Source organism: Elgaria multicarinata, chromosome 16 (genome assembly GCF_023053635.1).
Source record: "Elgaria multicarinata webbii isolate HBS135686 ecotype San Diego chromosome 16, rElgMul1.1.pri, whole genome shotgun sequence".
NCBI classification, from domain to species: Eukaryota; Metazoa; Chordata; class Lepidosauria; order Squamata; family Anguidae; genus Elgaria; species Elgaria multicarinata.
The window spans coordinates 9,589,001-9,610,203 of NC_086186.1; the positions used below are offsets into that span (position 1 = coordinate 9,589,001).

Genomic DNA, 21,203 nt, shown 5'->3' on the forward strand with positions numbered 1-21,203 from the left:
GGTGGCCCCTCAATTATGGAATGATCTCCCTGACGAGGCTCGCCTGGCGCCAACGTTTTGACCTGGCGCCAAAAAGATAACAATATTGGTGCCAAGCGAGCCTCATCAGGGAGATCATTCCATAATTGGGGGGGCCACCACTGAGAAGGCCCTTTTCTCTTTTCTCAGGCAGTTAACAACACATGCTGAATTTTTAAGTGACCCCAGAATAGTTGTTTTAAACGGATATTGTCTGTTTTTGTTTGTATTTTATGTTTTTTATGGTTTAAAATTTTGTATATTTGTTTTTAATGTTCACTGTTTTCAAATTTTGTAAACCGCTCAGAGAGCTTGGCAATGGGGCAGTATATAAATGATGATGATGATGATGATAATGTATTACTGCAAGCTGGTTGCTCTGAGGTTGGTGTGTGTGTGTGCAAGGAATCCGCTCCGGGTTTCAGAGATAACTCTGAAAGAGCCACCCAAGGTGCACCTTTAGAGTTCTGTCTGGTTGTGGCTGAAACCCGGAGTGGATTCTCCACTACCACCGCGACCTCAGAGCCACGGGACTCCATAGATTAGTAGTGACTTAGCGCCGTCCTGGTGCCGCTTGCACTCACTGCTTTGCTCAGGCTCTCCGCGCCAGGCATGTGCTCCAGGTCCACGAAAGCGTGAGCGAAGAAGTCCTTGAAGGAGATGCGCTGATGGGGGTCCCTCTTCAGGAGGCGCTGCAGGAGGTCTCGGCATTCCGGGGAGAGCCGGGGGCGACTGGGCAGCTAGGAAAAGGCGGCAAGGCAGGGAGATGGAACACAGGCGGGATTCAGAGGACAGTGTCCCCCCCTCCGTCCCCGTCCCCCCGGCCAACTTGAACAACGGTAGCTCTAAACTGGAAGTGTGTGCGTGTATTGGGGTGGGTGGGAGATACCTTGCGGAAGCAGTCGCTTTTACGGCAAGGGATTATGGGGTCAGTTGCGAACAGCAACCACGTTGATTTATTGTTTATGTATTTACATAACATGAAAAAGGAAAAAAAGGTTGCTTGCCCCAAGGAGCTTACAATCCAAATGTTGGCAGAGGGGAAGCAAAAAGGAGGAGGACGTGTTTTAGAACCGAACGGAACTTCAGAGCTCAAGACATCTGAAATTTGGCGGCATGACAGAACGTAGCTGGACAGGCCCTTCCTTGCAAACAAACAAATAAAATAAGGAGACTCTAAAGTCTATGGATGGATGGATTTGCACGCCGAAACAAGTTAAGGGGGTTTCCATCAGAATTCTTGCATGCTTTCATGCCCAAGAAAACAGAGGGGTTATTTGAAAGGTATCGCTTTCTGGGCTAGTGTGTGTGTGTGTGTGCGTGTGTGTGTAGGCTATGCAACCACGACAGCGGACTTCCAAACTTTTGGCTGTTGGAGGTGAGGACAGGGAAGTTTCAGAAAGCAACGCACCTCTGCTTTGGAGGGTCCCACCTACATGCTCCTAGCTCTGGGCGGGTGCTAGGTAGGTTCAGGGGTCGGCAATGAGCAGCCCCTGGAGCGAATATGGCCCTCCTGAGAGATCCCGCCCGCCTCTGGCTCCCACAGTCCCATCCTCCCGCTTCTACACACATCTTCAAAATGCTTGGTGGAAGCGGGAGAAGCGGGGGACCGCCCAGAGACAGAGGGGCACGCCAGGGAGAGAGAATTCTTGTCCGTCCCTTGCAATTCTTCTGTCTCCGTCAACGCTTTGTCTGCCGGCAGGGAAATGGCTAGCAAAGACCGGATGGGAGGGTGGCATCCGAAGTGGCAGGGGCAACGGAGATGGTTTCCTGCCATGACCCCCATTTGTGCCCCCTCCCTGGGACCCTCATCCCAACCGCGGCAATATTACCTCGATGGGCTGATTGCTGCGAATCTTCTCCTCTAGCTCAGTGAACGACTTGGAGGCAAACGGCGGCCGCCCAAACAGGGTTTCTAGAGAAGGAAAGACACACACACACACACAAGACAAGATTTGAGTTATATGCACCATGAGGACTAGCATCCCTGTGGGGGATTTTCACCACCCAGCCATCACGTTCAGTGGCGCTCAATGCTCAAATGGAGGTTACTGTATTTCTTCGATTCTAAGATGCACTTTTGCCACCAAATAAACAGCTCTAAAAATGGAGTGCGTCTTAGAATCGATGGCGTCTTAGAATTGAAGAAATACGGTAAGAGGAAAAGAGGAATGTGAGAGGAGCTGGGAGGGTAAGCGCCTGGTTTTTTGTTAGTCCTGAAGCTGCTTCGGAAATCCTAAATTTATTCAGAAGTCCCATCGATTTCCACGGGACTTACTCGCATGTCATCGTCCCCTGATGCACCGACAAGTAAAGAGCCAGATCCTATGGAGAATTTGGAGCGCCTTAAACGGAAGCAATTGAACAGATGTGGGACTGGAGAGAGAAGTGTTTTAGCTTCTTAATCGCGTCTTCTCCTCTCTCTCCCCGCCCGAAAATATTGTTTACTCTTTGTTTCTATGCCCCCCTTCTTCCAGCACAAACGGCGGTTGCTTGTCGCACAGAGGGAAAAAAGAAAAGGACACAACCATTAGAAAAAAGCGCGGAGGGGGGGAAGGAGGTTGGCTGGGCAGTGAGGGAAATAGTATTTCTTCGATTCTAAGATGCCCTTTTTCCCCAAATAAACATCTCAAAAAATGGGGTGCATCTTAGAATCGATGGCGTCTTAGAATCGAAGAAATACGGTATTATGGGTTTCGTGATGCCCCGTTAGTAGCTGCCCAATGCCCTGCTGGTAGGAGTTGCCAGGGGAGGCTAGTGGCTCCGACATCAGCAGGGCGGCGAATCCGCTCCAGGTTTCCGTCAGAACCACTCCGAACTCTAAAGGAACTACGTAAGGTGCTTCACATGTCTCCAAGGGATACCTTGGCACCTTGGATAGCTCCTTTAGAGTTCGGAGTGGTTCTGACGGAAACCCGGAGCGGATTCGCCGCCCTGCTGACGTCGGAGTCACCAGCCTCCCCTGATAGTGGCTCAAACCTTATAGAATTTTATGCCACGAGTTGGCGATCAGGAATGCTTGCAAGCCCCTCCTCCCTTTCCCACTAGCAAATAATAATAATAATAATAATAATAATAATAATAATAATAATAATAATAATTTCTTACCCACCTCTCCATTTGGATCGAGGCGGGGAACAACCATAAGTATAAAATACCTAAAATGCTGATTAAAAACATAGTATACATTGTTAAACCATCCTAAAAATGGCTTCCGTCCTCCCCCAAACCACTTACCCAGAGTCGGTGAGATTTTCTAGCACCGCTGCTACAATCCTCCAGATTTTTTGCGGCGTCGTTGCGCAGCAATGCCATGGAACCCAGCTGCAAAACCAGAGGATGGGCTTACCGTAGAGAATCACCCCCACGGACCACAAGTCCACCCGGGCGTCGTACTGCCGGCTGCACACCATCTCTGGAGCCATGTAAAGCGGTGACCCCCGGAGCACGTGCTTCTCATCCCTTGGAGACATGTGCTGAGCAAAGCCGAAATCTGGTGGTGGTGGAGACACAAGACGACCGAGAAGAAGTGCTTTAGAGCGGCCTCGTAAATAAGCTTGCAAAAGTCAGTAGCCGGCAAAGTTGGGGGTTGCTGGCGGAGTAGACGCAAGACCGCTCTGTGCCTCTTGCTGCATTTCGATGCTGAAAAGAAAGCTTTGCCTTCCCCTCGTCGGGTTAGACTTATGCTGTTGATAGAAGTTGTGAATTACAGATTAGAAATCCTTACCACAATTTTGGACATAGAGTCCAACATTTCTCTTCAGGAAGGTAACGATTACCATTCCTTTCTTAAGCAAACAGTCTACCATGGGGGTTAGAACCTGCAGCCAACATGCCAAGCTTCTATGTTTATGTTATGGTGGTTGCTTAACTTTTGAAAATGGAAAACGTGTATTACTGATGAAGTTGGAAATGGTGCATACGATCCGGAGTCATCGTTTAATATTACATTTATACGTTTTCCCTTGTTTGTATTCTTTCATGTTTATGACATGTTATTGTCCTTGTTAATCACCAGTAACTTTGCTATATGTTTATTAAATGTTTGCTAAACGTCCATTGACATTCATTATATGACTGCTGGCTAGGATAAACCGTGTCAAGGCTTTTGGTAAAGGCAAAATATATTTTGTGCGCTCAATTTCAGGAGTGTTGGTGGATCTTTTCCCTTTCTTTTCAGTCTCACAGTGAGGGTTCCTCTCTTTTTTAGCTTTTGCATTTCGATGCTGAGCATGTGGCAAGAGGCTTCCTGCCTCTCTTACCCCACGTGTTTTCTATGCTGGCCTCCGAGCAGAGATGGAGCACTGCGTCCCTCCACCAGCTCGCTCACCCACCCACCCGAAATTCCATGCACTCGCCTGCATAGAATTCCTTGTCACCAGTGGCGACCAAGAGAGTGCTTAAACGCAAGGCTTTGAGGGGAAGAGGAGAACCATGAACACCACCTTCTTAGAGGAAAGGCAAGATTTAAACGAGAGAGAGAGAGAGAGAGAGAGAGAGTTTTCTGATGTGGAAAAATGGCCTGTACCACTCCAGACTCCAAGTGGGGGAATCACATTTTAGAACTCTCTCCTCTCTAAAAAAGAAAGAAAGAAACTCCTTGCAAGTAGATAACTAGTTCATCATCAAGAAAGGCTCTAGCTTTGCTCACACACTTGCACATGCTTTCTATTTTGCAGTTGCAGCCAAGCGATCAAGTTGTTGTTGTTATTATTTATTTATTTATTTATTTATTTATTTATTTATATAGCACCATCAATGTACAAGTTCTGGCTTCATATCTTCCAGCAGAGAGAAAGTAGAGCTGTATCAATGAGAAGCAGGGCTTTCATGGCAGTGGCCCCTCAGTTTTGGAATTACCTGCCTTTAGACAAGAGAAGAAGCCTGTTTCTGGGTGGATTTCCATAAGGGCTGCAAGGGGTTTAAAAGAGCTGTGGTCTCCCCTGCACCATCAGAGAGGATGGCTGCTGTAGTAGGCAAATCCCCTTTAATTGGGAAAGGCTGCTTTAATTGGGAAAGGCTAATTGGAGGCAGAGCTAAATACCCAGACTGAGCTAAAGCCTGATATAGGTTTCATTCTAGCTTGTCTGTTGCCGATGCAACATTTGCGCATAGGCAGTCTCAGCCTTAGCGCCTGCCACATGGAGTTATACAGGATGCTACTTGAAACTTCATTTTGCCTTCCTGGGAACTGGGCTTTGCTTTGCTTTGCTTTACTAGGTACTTGAACTTTGCCTTGCCTTGCTGTGAACTCGGCATTAGGACAGTGCACAGACCCCCCGATTCGCTTCGGATCCCAATTCGGACCTTCCAAATCGAGCCTGATTCCCCTTGGATTCGGATCTGAAGCGATGCACAGCCCTACTCAGCATTCCTTTGCCTTGCTGGATACTGAACTTTTCCTGGCTACTGAGCTTTGCCTTGCTGAGAACTGGTCTTTGCTTTGCTGGAACCCAAACTCTTGCCTAGAACCCATCTAGGGGAGGCCACCACCTGGGACAGAACAATTTGTCTAATCCTTTTTTAAAAGTCATCGAAGCAAGTGCCCACTGTCACATCCTGTCGGATTACTTTGTTTTTAGATACTGTATACCACTTGGAACCCAGAAAGGCAAGCAATGAATGAAGAGGTCAAAGGAACACAGCCCAAACGAAGGAAACCACCAATCCAGGTTTCCTGGAGCTCTGAAGAACTCCCAGGGTAAAGTGCTGAGCCGGTCACTCAAGCCCTGCCCCTGTACCAACCTGCCAGCTTGAGATGAGGTTTGTCCAAAGAGCTTAGCAGGATGTTCTGAGGCTTCAAATCCAAGTGGGAGATGTTCTTGTCATGGAGGAACTTCAAGGCACAAGCTGGTTGGACAAACAGAGTCAAGTTATCGTCCTTTTGCAAAAAGCTTCCTGATGAAAAAAAACTCACCTCCAAGATTTACTTTTTTCCCCTACCCACAGTTCCCCACTGCTGGTCATATAAGGTAAAAACACACACACCAAAAAACCCAATGCTGTGCCCACAGAAGCACTATTATTATCATTATCATCATCATCATCATCATCATCTGGGATGCACTGCTGGCACGCACAATTTATCCCAGTCGCATAAGACAATATGTTTGACATTGTGCAACATGCAGCCCTCCAGATGTTTTGGCCAACAACTCCCATCAGCCTTAGCCAGTATAGCCAATGGTGAAGCCTGATGGGAATTGTAGACAAAAATCTCAGGCTCTTTTGGCCTACATGTTGCCCACCCGTTTTACTTACACACACATCCGATCACAATCACACACTTGAACGGGCCCCGATGTTAGCAAGTTCCCTGCAAAAAAATTTAAACACCCCCCATGTTGTTGTTTTTTCTAAAATGCTGGCTACAGAGGTTAATGTGGACAGCATTATAAGTACAGATCAACCTTTTGCCCCATTTGCTTCAGCTACTGAATGGCTGGTTGAGTCGGAAGCCTGTAACAGAAGCTGGCTGAGTTTGGGTCGTCTGCCCTAAATCTCACACGCGCAGAACACTGGTCATAGGGGCCAGTGTGTGCAGGCGTTTGCCAGGAGTGGGCTGAGCCATGGAAGGCGTGCCCGTGTCCTCTTCACGTTTCGTTTGTACTGACATAGCTGAACACAGAACAAAAGCCGGTCAAAGAACGAAGTCCCAAGAGGTTTCGGCATCCCTCTGGTGAGAATGCCTGACGCGTGGCTCTCAGAAAGAGGGCTACCTGAGACCCGTTTAGTTGGGGATTGAACTTCCGCAGGCTAAAACATGTGCTTGACCACTGAGCTGTGCCTGAGAGCCTTTTGAACTGCCAGGGAGGAGCATCAGACGCTGCTTTACATGGAGTCAGACCATTGGGCCATCTAGCCCAGTGTTGTCAACTCTGGCTGGCAGCAGCGGCTCTCCAGGGTTTCCGGCAGCATTCTTTCCTAGCCCTACCTGGAAATACCTGGGATCCAACCGGGGCTTTCCTGCATGCAACACCTGTGCTCTTACCACCGAGATCCAGACCCTCCAATTCCCCCTCTCCCCTCCCATTCCTTACCCAGTTGCTGCAAGAATATGCAAGCCACCTTCTCCGGGAGTATCCTCCGCGTGTGGATGAAGCGAGACAGGTCACCTCCGGCACAAAATTCCATGATCAGGTAGATGTAGTCCTTGTTCCACTAAAAGGCAGAGGAAACACCATCAAGGCTTGCTGGGAAAACAACTTCTGTCCCATTTTCCGAGAGGCCGAAAGGTGAGACGGATATCTGTCATTTCAGTGGCAAAGCCAGGAGAAAGTACTGAGCACGGCACTCTTAAGAAGGATCCAGGCCAGGGGAGCAGGCGTCCGGCTGGGCAGCCAAATCCAGCCTCTCTGGAGGCAAATCCCTATTTGATCACTGCCTTTCCCCCGAACAGTGGATCATTGGGTGGCTTCCCAGCTGTTGGGCAGATTCTAATGTCTCATTTTATTCTTTTTAATTGAGCCTGTAAGCCGCCTTGAGTGCCCTTTTTCAGTAGAAAGTGGGAAGGTACAAATAAAATAAAATAAATAACATGCATACATTCCCAATTCTAAATGGTTGAAATGCCTCTCTTAAAGCTGAGTTACTGGCAATAAGAACTTCAAGCCGTTTTTCTCCGGCATTTAGTCACCACCCTTTTAGCCCCCCTGCCCATTACTGGAACATGTCGAGAGCTTAGAATCATAGAATAGTAGAGTCAGAAGGGGCCTACAAGGCCATCAAGCCCAACCCCTTGCTCAGTGCAGGAATCCACTTAAAGCATTCCTGACAGATGGCTGTCCAGCTGCTTCTTGAAGGCCTCTACGGTGGGAGAGCCCACAACCTCCCTAGGTCATTGGTTCCATTGTGGTACTGCTCTAACAGTCAGGAAGTTCTTCCTGCTGTCCAGCCGGAATCTGGCTTCCTGTAACTGGAGCCCATTATTCTGTGTCTTACACTCTGGGAAATTCGAGTAGAGATCCTGGCCCTCCTCTGTGTGACAACCTTTTAAGTAATTGAAGAGTGCTCTCATGTCTCCCCTCAGTCTTCTCTTCTCCAGGCTAAATGTGTCCAGCTCTTTCAGTCTCTCCTCGCAGGGCTTTGTTTCCTGACCCCTGATCATCCTCATTGCCCTCCTCAACATATCTGAAATTGAATTTGGCCATTGGGCTGAAAGAGGTTCTTCACCCTTCATCTAGAGATGTTGGGACAGGTGGAAAGGAGGGCAATGAAGATGGTCAGAGTTATGGAAAACAAGACCTATGAAGGAAGGTTGAAGGAACTTGCTATGTTTAGCCAGGAGAAGACTGGGTTGGGTTGGGTTAGGTGGGTGTGACAGCCCTTTTGAAATACCTGGAGAACTTTCACACAGAAGGGGGTGAAGACCTATTCTCTGCAGCCCCAGAGGGCCAGGCTAGTTTTAATGGGCTCAATTGACTGGAGGGTAGATTTTGGTTGAACATCAGGGGAAACATCTCAGCCAGCCTTTGGGCTCTAGTGGATAAAGCAGAGACTCTTCCGAGCTCCTAACTGGCCTAGGTGGAGAATTCCGACTTCCAAGCCAACCAGCCAGCCAGCCAGCCAGCCTCCTCGTGACCCACCCATGTCGAAACTCAGCCTGGCCATGCCTCCCACTTCTGCTGCCCGCCCACCTGGAAGTCTTTCAGCTCCACGATGTGCGGGTGGCGGATGGTTTTGAGGATCTCGATCTCTGTCAACAGGTTTTCCACAGACGCCTTGTTCAGGCTCTTCTTGCTCACGCACTTGATGGCCACCACCTCCCGGATGTTCTTCTACCAATGCAAAATAAAAAGGGTGTGTGTGTGGGGGGGGAATTGTCCACACAATATCTCAATATCTAAGGAGTTGAGATCGCAACCAGGTTGACCATTTTCCACCTTTATGAGGCTGCCAGCTCTTGCTAAGGCTGCAGACTTGGACGACTTAAAAGGGAGATTAAAAGTTAAGAAAGGGTGCCTGAATTTTGCCCCCCGCCCCGGTCTTTTAGACTTGAGCCCCGTTCCTGGTAGAAAATTGGGATATAAATTTAATAATTTTTTAAAAAACACCTCTGTACAGATCAGGGTTTTAGGCAGCTCCTTTGAAGGTCAGGCCCTTGGTCCATTTAGCCTAGTATTGTTGACACTGACTAGCAGCAAGGGCTCTGCAGGGTTTCAAGGCAGATTTTCTTGACCTACCTGGAGAAGCCGGGAATTGAACCTGGGACCTTTGAGCTTGGGTAGACTTCCCCATTTCAGACATCCATTCCTAACCTGTTGATGATGAGGGAGAGACTGGGGGGGGGGGGGGGAGGAAGCAGCACAACCGCCAGTTCTGTGTGGGTGTGGGTGGGTGTAAGCTCTATAACCTACCCGGATGAATTTTAAACCTAAGACTTTTAAGATGCTGTGATTGTTATTTTAATACTGTATTGGTCTTAAATGCTCTTTTAACTAATTTCATGTATTATATTTTATTTAGTGTTGTTCCCCGCCTCGATCCAGAGGGAGAGGCGGGTATAAATATTATTATCATCATGACATACAACCTCCTTTCCACCCATCCACTCACCCCAGCTGGCATCCTCTACACATGCTAGACCACACACCCCATCATCCCCAGTCAGTCACCTGGGGGGTGGGGGAGCTGCCCTACAAACACATACAGCCCTCCGTCCTCTAACCTGGCACTCCCAGATGTGCCAGACTACAGCTCCCATCCTCCCCAGCAAGTCACGTGGGGTGAGGAGGGAGCACATACAGCCTTCCTGACCCCTAACCTGGCGCCTCCCGGACGTGCCGGATCCCACCTCCCATCATCCCCAGACAGTCAGCTGGGGCGGGGGGGGTAGCTACTCTACAAGCACATACGCCCTCCCTGTCCCTTAACCTGGAACACATACACCCCTACAGATGTGCTGGGATACAGCACCCATCACCCCCGGCTGGGGGTGATGGGCGTTGTAGTCCGACAGGGTCTGGGAGGCTGCTCGGGCCTGCTGCTGGCAGGGTTTGCTCGGCCAGCCTCCAGCCCTCGCCCGCTTACCTTCCTGTAGGCTTTGAAGACAGTGGCGTAGGTGCCACTGCCCAGCCTCTCGGTCAGGATGAAGTCTTCCAGCTGAGGGGGCGCCCAGCCGGCCCCGGCGGCCATCCCGGCCGAGACCACCCCATGCACCGGCCAAGGCGTGCGAGCCTAAACCGCCCCTCTCTGGGACCCTGCGGAGGCGTCGGCGGCGTCGGTGCCTCCTGCCGCCGCCGCTTCCTGGTTTGCTGCTTAAAGGGCCTGCAGCGGGAGGCCCCCTCCTCGCCCGCCCCCTAGTGGCAGCCCGCGGCACTTGCAGGACGCGTTCACACCACCTCTCTCCTCGCAGGAGAGGTCGTGGGTAGGGTGACCCACGAAAAGGAGGACAGGGCTCCTGTATCTTTAACAGTTGCATCGAAAAGGAAATTTCAGCAGGTGTCATTTGTATATATGGGGAACCTGGTGAAATTCCCTCTTCATCACAACAGTTAAAGCTGCAGGTGCCCTGCCCTCTTTTAAATCTGGTCGCTCTAGTATAGCTCCTGCAGCTTTAACTGTTGTGATGAAGAGGGAGTTTCACCGGGTTCTCCATATATACAAATGACACCTGCTGAAATTCCCTTTTCTATACAACTATTAAAGATACAGGAGCCCTGTCCTCCTTTTCATATGGTCACCCTAGTCGTGGGGGGAGTTCCAGGCAGCCCCTGCTGACTTACCCAGGTCACATAGAATCATAGGCCCCGTCCAGACAACACGCCCCCTAACCTGGCGCCTCCCGGACGTGCCGGATCACACCTCCCATCATCCCCAGACAGTCAGCTGGGGCGGGGGGGTAGCTACTCTACAAGCACATACGCCCTCCCTGTCCCTTAACCTGGAACATACACCCCTACAGATGTGCTGGGCTACACAGCATGCTGCTTAATGCATTCCGTTAACCATTTTGTGGTTAAGCGAGGGTGACCATATGAAAAGGAGGACAGGGCTCTTGTGTCTTTAATAGTTACTTAGAAAAGGGAATTTCAGCCAGTATCATTTGTATATATAGAGAACCTGGTGAAACTCCCTCTTCATCACAACAGTTAAAGCTGCAGGAGCTATACTGGAGTGACCAGATTTAAGAGGGCAGGGCAGCCGCAGCTTTAAATGTTGTGATGAAGAGGAAATTTCACCAGGTGCTGCATGCATACAAATGACACCTGCTGAAATTTCCTTTTCGATGCAACTGTTAAAGACACAGAAGCCCAGTCCTCCTTTTCATATGGTCACCCTAGTTAAGCAGCATGGTTTAGCGTGTTGTCTGAACGGGGTCATAGTCGAGTTGGAAGGGGCCTCTAAGGCCGAGTCCAACCCCCTGCTCGATGCAGGAATCCCCATTAAAGCATGCCTGGCAGGTAGCTGTCCAGGTGCCTCTTGAAGGCCTGCAGTGTGGGAGAGCCCACGACCTCTGTAGGTCATAGAATAGTAGAGTTGGAAGGAGCCTTTAAGGCCATCGAGTCCAACCCTCTGCTCGGTGCAGGAATCCTCATTAAAGCATGCCTGGCAGGCTGCCTCTTGCAAGGCCTCCAGTGTTGGAGCCCACGACCTCTCTGGGGAATTCTCTGCCTTGCAAATAATTGCCGGGGATCATACTCTGCTCCTGGCGAGGCCCTTGTTGAAAAAAAAAAAAAATTAGGTCCCATTCTTGGGCAAGGTGCTGGAGCATGTGGCGGCTTTTATTGTTACAATGGAAATGGTTTTTAATAAGTGCTGTGGTAGATCCTTTAAGCCTGGTTTACTTAGCTCTGTCCTAGAACTCCCTCCCAGCACTTACGTGATGTTCCACTCATTTTCTTTCGGTTCCTAGACCAGCCACTTGAACCTTTGGGTTTAACCCTAAATATGTGCCAATGAATGGAACACACTGTGTGTTCCATTCATTGGCACATATTTAGGGTTAAAGTCAAAGGTTCAAGATGTTTTAAAAATGTTTTTAGGATGTTTTTAACTATGTATATTATGTTTTATCTATTTTATCATTTGTTGTTGTTCCCTGCCTCGATCAGAATGGAGAGGCAGGTAAGAAATAATAATAATAATAATAATAATAATAATAATAATAATAATAATAATAATAATAATAATAATTCCCTTCCCTTTACAGAAATCTAGTTTGTAAGCACCTCAGGGCAGAGATGTCTTTAGTTTGCTCTTCCGTTCACACTACACACCTTCACAGCACCATGGAATAATGGTCTCATCCTTGGAGATGTGTTTTCTGGTGTCCACCGTATTATTTTCAAAGACACAATGTCTGCTCTCTGACCAATCCTTCCTTTCATAGATCCGGGAGCTGAACCCAAGACGCATGTTGTGGTTTCAGTTCCACTTAATAGTTTCATTTATGCTGCTGTTGCTCTCTCTGTCTCTCCAGAAGCATTTGGAGGATGGATGAGATATAAATAAAATATCATGGTAGAAGAGAAATAAAACTTGAACCCAATGCTGGCATGCTATAAAGAGGTAAGCCAGGCAGGTTCACGCAATGGAAGAAGACGCTGGGATTCATTTTCTTGGTAGGTGTGCATTAAAACCACGTGCTGTTAAGAGATTTCTGCAAGGTTAAATCGATGGCATTAAACACTAAAGTGTATGGTCCTAATTAAAGCTTTGAAAGATAACCCAAGGGATTCCAGATCCGTTGTGGTAATGGCACATTATTTTAAGTGCAAGTTAACAGGACTGAGTTGTACCGCTCTTATCGCCCTGACATCCATTTGCTTAATATCCTGTCTCTACAATGCCTCCCCACTTCCCCAACCTCCCCCCACTCCGCTCAGAGGCCAGAGAACAGACAGTTTCTCCATCCCACAAACTTAACAGTCCCTGAATATAGGATGTAGAGCTATGCCATCCAGGTTAGCCGACTTGTCTAACACAGTATCGTCTACTTTCATGGTCAGTGATTCTCCACAGTCTCAGGAAGGAAAAGGTATTTCCCATCACCTCCTATTGATCCTTTTAACAGGATTGAAACCGGCACCTTCTAAATGAAAAGCAGGTGCACCACCATTTCATGGCATACAAGGACGCACACGTGGCCTGTAGTTTTAAAAGCAGATCCACAAGCATGTACTAACAGTCTTGACATTCTTTATTCTGTATTTAAGCACAAAAAGTTTGACATATACATTTTTACATGAGGAGGGGAAAAAAAAAAAAAAGATCAGAGAGACGGAAAATGCACCCAGGAGGGGAAGACATTTTTTAAAATCTCATTTCTGCCATCATTACATAAATTCAAAGAATAGTAATAATTAAAAAGAAAGGGAGTGAGAGGCCAAGGAATATTTCCCTTAGATGTACTGGGCTACATCAAACCTCTCAAGAGGGGTCCGGAAGCAATCAAGGAAACTACTTTTAGGGGAGGGAAAGACACTGAGATCATATAAACGAGCAAAAGCAAAGAAAAACCATCAGCAAGACTTCGAACGTCTTACTCCTTGGAATATCCCCTTGTACTTCATAGCTATTGAGTGTAACCTGCAGGCCACACATCTGTTGTAACTCCATATCCATTCCGAATCGCTTAAGACACAGTGTTAGAGAAGTAACTGAGAGCGACAGATGGTTTAGGGCCTAAACCTATGCATCCTTAGACAGCAAAACGCACTACAACTCCCAGCATTGCTATGCTGGCTGGGGGAATGCTGGGAGTTGTAGGATGTTTTTCTCTCTAAACATGCATTTGTGTCTTATAGCAATATTGCCGGTCATCTAGATTTTCCCCAAGACAGCACAACTCTTGGGGACAATAGTCAAAAGCAATCACTTCAGCTCATGCCTAGCTACTTCTTGATTCCACACTGATTTCTTTACCTAGGCTAAAGGAGAACTTTCAGCTATGCCAAACGTTTCTGAAGCCCAAGTTTAGCTCCCGGATCTCTCACAAACGCAACAGTGTGGTTAAACACACCTCTTTCATCTTCACTAAACCCAGATCAATGTCTTGCCAAGGGTGTGTCTGCACGTTCAATCCAGGGGCGTTACTAGGTTCATTGATCTCACCTCTTGCAAACCAACTTGGAAGCACAACCTGGCCTTTCCATTCGTTCACCTGCACCCCTCATGGGAGGGAAGTACATCGAATATTCTTCATATCCGGCACTCACCGATATGACAAGGGTTTTCTTAGTGTAGCAAATCAAAGAGAGAGAGAAATACCACCACCTCACAGCTTCTCAGGATAAATAGAACCCTCCCTGTGGTGGAATATCTAGAAACATTGTGGAACTGGCCATTTGTCCGGGGTAGAAAACTGTGCCAGGTGAATGCACTTTGCATGAATCACACTGGATATGCTGCAGTTTCAGGCGAGCTGTTCCTCAAAGAGCGCCAGAGCCAAACAGTTCAAAAATGCAGCCACGGGGAATGGGATGAAGGGAGGTTTATATCAGCCCACTTTTAAGAAAACACCGGCTTCAGCTAACATCCTCTCTCTTTTGACAAGTCTTTCCTGTCTCCCAGAATCCTTTGAGCCCCAGACTCTCAAGAGAGGGCAATAGGCAACTGGATATGGGAGAGGAGAAACACTTGAAAGCGGAAATTATGGCAGACATTGAAATTAGCTCCGGATCATTGCGAAGTCTAAGGATGCTGCAGTTCATTGTCCCTTCCTTTGAAGTCAATTTGATGGTTTAATCCGCTTCCCCCATCTGCAACTTGGATCCCAAGGCAAGCATCCTGGCTAGGTCACCCATGACTCCTAGATGGCAACGGAGCTGCCATCTCCCATGTCCCTTTTCACCCAAATTTTAAGGCTACAGTGAAGGACGCATCTAGAATATGGAGGAAAGCCCCCATTGCCTGCAGGGTGGGAGCCGTGGACAATAATGTCCTGTCGGTCCAGCTGCATTTAACTGTGTGTGTGTGTGTGTGTGTGATTAAGCAAGAAGTGTGTTTCTCAATTTGTGTGTGCACCAAAACTGTGTGCCAGACATCCCTCATATGCTGGCAGTGAAAAATCAGCAGCTAATTAAAATGTATTTTAAAAAAATCCCCCAAAATAAAAACAAAACCCAAGAAGTACAGTGACCGCTGTTAGTACCCTTAATGGGGCTATGTTAAACAGGGGTGGCAGGACCCCTTCCTTTCAGCAGCTCCCAGCGGAAGAGAAGCTAAAGAGTGCAAAAGTGGTTCTGCCACACCCCTGCGATGAAAGGAAGGAAGGGGGAGGTGAAATAAACGTTGCACGCAACCAGGTCTAAGGGAAAATATATTTGATTGAAGGAAGGACGCCTCCACGCCAAAGACAAAACACTGCCCTTGGCCCTGGCTCTTCCTGCCAACAACACACTGGGGCAGGCCAGGGAATGCTCGAGAGAAACCTCTCCTTGCAAAGCATCTTGGAGTTAAGCCTGGTACCCATGGGAAAGAGCATCCGGAAAGAGCATCCTGGAGACCAGGGAGTGATTAGAGCAAGTGTGGAAGGGAACGAGGTGAAAGCCCCAAATAGGAGGCTTCAGTTCCCCCGGAAAGCACCCTGAGCAGCTGCGGAGGCGGCCCCGGCAGCGGCGTTCTGGACGTTCCTGTTGGTGAGGATGCCTTGGGAGAACTCCTCCTGGGCTCTCTGGAAGCTGGCGCCTGTCCGGCGATACAGAGAATGAACCTGAGGAAAGGGAGAGAGTACAGGCATCAGCGCAGGCAGATCTGTGGCATTACACCCCACAAGTCAGTTCCCTAATGCTTGTCTAGAAATTTTTAAGTCTGGTGTGTTTAGAACATTGACCTGAGTGGGTGGAGTTAGAATGTCTTGGGAGGTGGGGGGAGTGATATATAAGGGAATGACTGGGGAGATTGGGAGCTCTCTGTGTTTTAGCTCTTGGTGCGTGAGTACTTGGGTTCTGGAGAATTTGAGGTTCAGTGTAGAGAGCGGTGTCTTTTGAGGGTGGTGTGCAGATAGTCAGTCGGTGTATATTAATCAATACTGATGATAAAGAAAGTTCAAGAGTGAAGGTGTGAGAGAAAGGAAAGCGTGTATGAGAAGAGTGAAAGGATTGGATGAGAGGTTTTAAAAAGGGGTGGGGTTTTTGTTTTGTTTTTTGAACAGTTTTATTATGAAACAAAGCTTGCGAACTTTTAAAATAAAATTTTAATCAGTTTGTTTTAACTGCCACAAGAATTCCACGTGTCTGTTTGGCAATTATCATCTGCACTTATTTATATTTAACACCCACTCTGACAATAATTCACCTCAGTACATATAATTCACAGCGCATTATTTTATTATTGAAATCCTTCCAATTTAACCCCTTTCTCCACATAGTTTGGAGAGAGGCGGTGGTTGTCCCTCGCCTCAGGCTCCTCAAGTGGTGGCGCTTGGCTTGAGCAGGGAGTGTCCGCGGCCCGGCCTGTTGTTCAGAGCCTGTGTCGTGGCAAGATCCCTCCCCCCCACATCTCCACACTGAGCTATGGCCTCTCTCTATCCCCAAGAAAAAAGAAAACAGTGGCCTTCGCGATAAGCAGGTACAGGTAAGGACCTATGGAGTACAGTTGAAAAACCCTAAAATTCTAAAAACGCAAATTATCTTGTGAAATGTTTTTATAGATTCAATGACTGGCAAACTAAAATACAGACAACGATATACAACTGAGGAAGACTGGAAACGGAACGTATCATCCAGAATTACCGTCTTGATTTATTATTGCTTGATTTGTTAGTGCAGTTGGAACTTTGATTTTGTACTTCTGATATTGTAACGGTTGATTTGTCACTATGGCTGTTTGTGAAAGCACACATTTGTGAAGTATACATCATTGAATCTATACAAGATAATTTGCGTTTTTAGGATTTTTGAACTGTACTCCATACCTCCTCTCCCTATCCCCATCAATCCTTCTGAAATGCCAGGTGGCGATCATTAATTCTGGAAACCCTGGGGAGCGTTGCCATCAGCCTCCCAAAAGTAGGCACTGAAGGCAGTACGGTATCGAGGGCAGGAGGGAGGGCGCATGACCACGGGTAGAGCGCCCCCTGTTGGATCCCTCCGGTAAACTGGGGTGGAAACCGCCGGTAGCCCTCGGCCCATTTGTAGAGCCTTTCTGCTCTGCAACCCACTCACCTGCTTCAGCAGGACGAGGGAAAGAACAGCACAGACCGTGAAGAACGCAGCCACCACCATCATGATAATCGAGACGGCCAGGTTGGTCCCGGTCACCGAGAGGGCTGAAATCCAGCCGCTGGAACACAGAGGGGATAAAAGGTTGGGTGAATTGGGAAAAGAAGCAAGAAGCTGGGCAGCACTGGGAGCAGGGAGCAAACACCACAAATGTAACGTAAGAAGAGACCTGCAGGTCAGTCCAAAGGCCTATCTTGGCCTTGCCCAGCTGGTGCTCTCTAGATATGTTGGACTAGGATCTTCTCCCAAAAGGTTTATTGAACTCCACGTCCTTTTAATAAGGGGCTGCTGTCTAGCTCGCATAATCGTTGGAGATGTAATGCACCTAATGTTGCTTTTATCCATACGTTTTGGCAATGGCCAGTAGTCGCCTCCTTTTGGGAGGAGGCCGTCATACGGATAAACTTTGCATTGGAACAGTCTTTAATAATGAATGACGTACTTGTCCTCCTAAACTATTTACCAGTTTCTTGGAAGTTAATGTATGGTCAGCACAAATGGATTTTCCAAGCCATGATGACAGCCAAAAGACTGGTATTACAACGCTGGAAGGATAAATGTTTACTTCCCATAATGCAATGGACTGAAGACCTCACAATGCTATCAGCATTTGAACAGGAGGTATATAGGCGCCACTCGCAAATGGACACCTGCTTTTCTTAAAACTTATGCATAATCTCTCCCTCTCTCTCTTTTTTTTTTAAAGAATATTGCATTGACGGAATATTGATATTTCTATGCATGTACTTTTTTCGTCGTTCTTTTCACGATTTGTTTTCTGTTTTGTTTGTTAAACGCACAATAAAAAGATTAAAAAACGAAAACAGAACGGATCTTCTCCAGCCAACATGCCTGGAGAGTGTGGGGCTGGGTTAGCCTAGCCGAACGTGGGGCTGCCTTTGAAAACGGTCCAGAAACTTCAGCTGGTACAAAACAGGGCAGCCCATTTACTAACAGGGACTGGCTGACGAGACCACATCACGCCAGTCCTTTTACAACTTCATTGGCTGCCAGTCCAGGTCCGGGGCCGATTCAAAGTGCTGGTATTGACATTCAAAGCCCTAAACCATTTGGGGCCAGGTTATTTGAAGGAACGCCTCTTCTCATATGTGCCTGCTTGGACCTTAAGATCATCCACAGGGGTCCTTCTCCATGAGCCCCTGCCAAAGGAAGTGAGGCAGGTGGCTACTAGGAGGAGGGCTTTCTCCGCTGTGGCACCCCGGCTGTGGAACGAGCTCCCCAGAGAAGTCCGCCTGGTGCCTACACTGTTTTCCTTCCGTTGCCAGCTGAAGACCTTTTTATTTTCTCAGTATTTTAACACCTAATTTAACTTAAATTTAAACTTTGCTATTTTAATTCCGTATTTTAATCTGTATCAATTTCTGCTGTGTGGTTTTATCCTGGTTGTGCTTTTTATATTGTATTTTGTATTTGTGTTTTTAGATTGTTGGCTGTTTTGTTGTGCTTTTCATGGTTTTAATTTTTCTGAACCGCCCAGAGAGCTTCGACTATTGGGCGGTATAGAAATGTAATAAATAAATAAATAAATAAATAAAATATTTATTTATTTTATTTATTTATTTATTAGATTTCTATACCGCCCAATAGCCGAAGCTCTCTGGGCGGTTCACAAAAATTAAAACCACAATAAAACACCCAACAGGTTAAAAACACAATTTCGAAATACAGTATAAAAAGCGCAACCAGGATAAAACCACACAGCAAAATTGATATAAGATTAAAATACAGAGTTGGAACAGTAAAATTTAAATTTAAGTTAAAATTAAGTGTTAAAATACTGAGTGAATAAAAAGGTCTTCAGCTGGCGACGAAAGCAGTACAGTGTAGGCGCCAGGCGGACCTCTCTGGGGAGCTCGTTCTACAACCGGAGAAAGCCCTCCTCCTAGTAGCCACCTGCCTCACTTCCTTTGGCAGGGGCAAATATTAGGCATTTTGGTGCGTTCTGAATATCCGTCAATTCCTGCGATGAGGATTGGATTTGGTTGAAAGCATAACTGACTCTCGGAAGTCAAACTAATAATAAAAAAGGAGCTCCCAGCATGTCTTAATATAACAGCCAGGGAGGGCTGGAATGTGGCACGGCCCTGAGGTTTTTCTCCAGGTTATGTGCAGAAATAGACACCACGTCCGTTGCATTTCTTACCTGAAGGCGGCCCTGAAGCTAGGACTGCCACATCTGATACTAAAAATTATTCAGATACATGGGGATGAAAGGCTCTGATGTGGCTTTCTGGAATTACTTTGGAGTCTGTTAGTCTCCTATATGTGTCAGAGCTATGATGGATGTTCAGGACACTGCCTTTCAGAATTAGGCAGAACAGCTTGAGTGGACAAGACACAAATTCTTGCCTTGGCACATTCTAGAGAGGCAATTAGAGTCCATCTATTTCTCTGCATCTCTCGCTCCCCTTTACCATAGCATAAGCGACAAATTCCAGAGGGGAAGATGTGTTGCAACACAGACCTTGCGGCATCTTAAAGATAAACAGGTTTACGGTAGCAGAAGCTTTTGTGGCTAAGAGCTCACATCATAAAGTGCATGAAGTGTATGGGTATCAGGCATAGAGAAATGCATTTGAAACAATGGAGCCAGAATACCGTGAAATGCAAGAGGTACAGTCTGCAACATTTCTAGGCAGAGGTCAAATGTCTACAGCCCTGTTCAGAAGATGCTTTATTCACCGTGGTTAAAGCCGTGGTTTTAAGGTGTCTTCTGAACGGGGCCTACCTGAGCATCCAATGCAGTGGGCTCTAATCTAAAAACCCTAAAGCCACAACGGATCTGTTAAGTCTTTAATTGGTGTCCTGAGACAAATTGACCTGGTTCTCACACAACTAAGGAAGCCAGAGAACAGGATGAGGGTGGGTTGTTGCTGTTCTGCGAACCAAACTGTGCTAAAAAGCCATGGCTTGTGAACCATGAAAAGCCCACAGTTCACAACCCAACAACAAGCCATGGGTTCTCCTTGTGGGTGATTCATGGTTAACAAGCCATGGTTCGTTAGTGCAACTGGGTCCACACAACACAACCACCACAATTCAACAACAAACCACACTCAACCCGTACTCTGGCTTGTTGTGTTTTGAGAACTGGGCCAGTATATAGGTGGAGCCATCTCCCACTTCCATATTCAGGTAGTAGAGAGCAATAGCACAGCCATGTCAAGAAATACTTTTGTAAGCCACCGTGAGAGCCTTTTTTGGCTGAATGGCGGCATAAAAATCCTTAAATAAATAAATAAATAAATGTCTAATAAATTTGCAGTGTTTGCTGCATTTCCCTTTCTTGAGACTTTAAAACACCCCGTAGGTGCTACATCAGAGGTGGGGGACTTAACGGGATAGCAACCCCCACCCCATCAGCACTCCTCATTCTAGTTGACGCCATGTGGGCGGGGGCCCACACCAATGACACTGCTGGGTTCCTGATGAAGCATTAGCTGGAGAGGCTCTGGATAGGGACTGGGTTTGCCTGTTCTGCACCTTCCCCCATTGAAAAAGATGCGGGGCAGGCACAGTCTTTAGGGCACCGGTCCTCCTCCCAATTGGGAAGGTGGGTGGCACATGCTAGGGTAGAATCCTATGGTAGAATCCTGCTGGTATCTCTGGCCAGAGGTAACAGTGGTGAACCCCCACTGAAGCAGCAGGTGCTCGGAGAGGGGTCTCTGCTGCAGCCCATGGGCCAAATTCAGAGGGAAAGGGGAAAGAAGCAGCAGCCAGGCACCTCTCCACCATGCCCGGGTCCAGCTCCAGCTGAAAGCCCCCTCCCTCCTGTTCACAACGGTCGCTACTGAGGCCGTCAGAGAGGGAAAGGAAGCAGCACTCAGGCATCCCTCCCTCATGCCTTGATCTATATGAGGCTATTAGAGGGAGAGGAAAAGGAACCTTGCAACTAAGAATCTAGTGCCTGAATTTGCTTCTTCTTGTTTTCCTCCTCCCTCCCAATCCCCTTTCCTTTTGTGTCGTTCTTTTTTTTTTTTTTTAAGATTGTAAACCTGT

At 47.4% G+C, this 21,203-nt stretch overlaps 2 protein-coding genes across 3 annotated transcripts in view; both read right to left on the reverse strand.

Moving 5' to 3' along the window:
• ULK3 (unc-51 like kinase 3) overlaps window positions 1-10,219 on the reverse strand; it is a 30,725-nt gene extending 20,506 nt beyond the window's left edge. The window contains exons 1-7 of the mRNA XM_063142769.1: window positions 10,048-10,219; window positions 8,655-8,795; window positions 7,059-7,179; window positions 5,764-5,868; window positions 3,368-3,511; window positions 1,851-1,933; window positions 603-758 (exon numbers count right to left, since the gene is read on the reverse strand). Of these exons, the coding sequence (XP_062998839.1) occupies window positions 603-758; window positions 1,851-1,933; window positions 3,368-3,511; window positions 5,764-5,868; window positions 7,059-7,179; window positions 8,655-8,795; window positions 10,048-10,152 (855 nt within the window). The 5' untranslated portion in view covers window positions 10,153-10,219. The remainder of the gene's footprint in view (window positions 1-602; window positions 759-1,850; window positions 1,934-3,367; window positions 3,512-5,763; window positions 5,869-7,058; window positions 7,180-8,654; window positions 8,796-10,047) is intronic.
• Window positions 10,220-13,141: 2,922 nt separating this feature from the next.
• Window positions 13,142-21,203, reverse strand: part of SCAMP2 (secretory carrier membrane protein 2) — a 28,022-nt gene continuing 19,960 nt past the window's right edge. The window contains exons 8-10 of one of the 2 annotated variants that reach the window (XR_010026186.1): window positions 17,127-17,244; window positions 14,783-15,673; window positions 13,142-14,748 (exon numbers count right to left, since the gene is read on the reverse strand). Coding sequence is in view for 1 of the 2 variants with exons in the window: in XM_063142199.1 (XP_062998269.1) it covers window positions 15,527-15,673; window positions 17,127-17,244 (265 nt within the window). In the remaining variant the exon portion in view is untranslated. Of the gene's footprint in view, window positions 15,674-17,126; window positions 17,245-21,203 lie in introns of both variants that reach the window. The other variant, XM_063142199.1, reaches the window with a different exon arrangement.